The sequence below is a fragment of the Leptinotarsa decemlineata genome, unplaced genomic scaffold (assembly GCF_025532065.1).
Source record: "Leptinotarsa decemlineata unplaced genomic scaffold, Ldec_3_MD MMD2_P_RNA_scaffold_9, whole genome shotgun sequence".
Classification (NCBI taxonomy): domain Eukaryota; kingdom Metazoa; phylum Arthropoda; class Insecta; order Coleoptera; family Chrysomelidae; genus Leptinotarsa; species Leptinotarsa decemlineata.
Genome location: NW_027412536.1, coordinates 16,667,098 through 16,668,222, shown reverse-complemented (window position 1 = coordinate 16,668,222; position 1,125 = coordinate 16,667,098). Strand labels below are relative to the sequence as shown.

Genomic DNA, 1,125 nt, shown 5'->3' with positions numbered 1-1,125 from the left:
CTGAAAGGGTTGTTTGAATATTATATTGAAGATAAAAATTCTCTCGTTGACTCTGATTTGGGCAATGATTCAAATAATGTATGGAACATAATGGAATCGAAAAATGAAGGGCATCCAACCAGAAGGATCGATTTCACCAGTTCATCGATAGATGACAACTTCGGGGGGCAACTAAAGTCGAACATTCATCGCAACAGGGACCACATTACGTCTTCAAGAACGATTAAGAGCGGCTGACTACGTCGAGAAGGTCGAAGTGTAGGAGCAATTTATGCTCTGCAAACTTCCCGTTATCCTCATTTTGCAACTGAAGTTTGTCGAATGCAGCCACGACCGTTGCACGAAGATTATCAAGACTTTGGATTTTGAATTCGACTTGAAGATTGATTTGACTTTGGTATCGTCGGAAACACAGTCTTCAACAGGGAAGCAATACAACCTATTCGCCGTCGTTAACCACGAAGGCAAAAATGCCAACATTGGACACTACGTGACGGATGCCTTCCACGTCAGCTACAACTGCTGGATAAGGTACGACGATTCTTCGGTCAAGACCGTGCAGGAAGAATACGTACTGAAACCACAGGGAACTCGAGTTCCTCATTTGCTGTTCTACAGGAAAAGCATTATGATCCGATCTAAATAACTGCCCCCTAGGGGGATGAGGTTGCTGCTTAAAAAGAATTAATATATTAACTAGTTTTTTGTAATGATCAATATTTGGTTCGTTTTCTTGATTTTTCAATTTTAATAACGTTATATATACTACATTATTAACCGTTCTGGTCGAAATACCAGTGGAAAGTATCTCAAACCTCAACGGATATATTTTGGAGAAGATGACGAAAGGATAGTAACTTACACTGAATGAACAAATGAATTGGTATGAGAAGAAGGACGATTTATCAGAGGACGATGTGGTACTCGTCATTGACGACACATGACAAAGAAACATGTGGCCACTTTGAAATGTTTATAGGAGAAAAGATGGTGAGTTAATAGTTGCAAAAAAAACTAATCAATACAGTTTATTGTATGATTTACACTATAAAGGGTTTTACAAAAACTGCGACACGTGTTTCGCTATACAATAGCTTCCTCAAGCACAACTTCACAACTTTCGAT

At 39.0% G+C, this 1,125-nt stretch overlaps 1 protein-coding gene across 1 annotated transcript; it reads left to right on the top strand.

Annotated features, from left to right (window-relative positions):
• The first annotated feature begins 271 nt into the window (after positions 1–271).
• On the top strand, positions 272–646 carry LOC141480620 (ubiquitin carboxyl-terminal hydrolase 10-like). Its single transcript, XM_074170813.1, has one exon. The coding sequence runs from the start codon at positions 272–274 to the stop codon at positions 644–646; it is 375 nt and encodes a 124-aa protein (XP_074026914.1).
• Positions 647–1,125: the final 479 nt, after the last annotated feature.

What these genes read in the sequence shown, in the direction of transcription:
- LOC141480620 (XM_074170813.1), top strand. Translation starts at nt 272, where the DNA reads ATGCTCTGCAAACTTCCCGTTATCCTCATTTTGCAACTGAAGTTTGTC.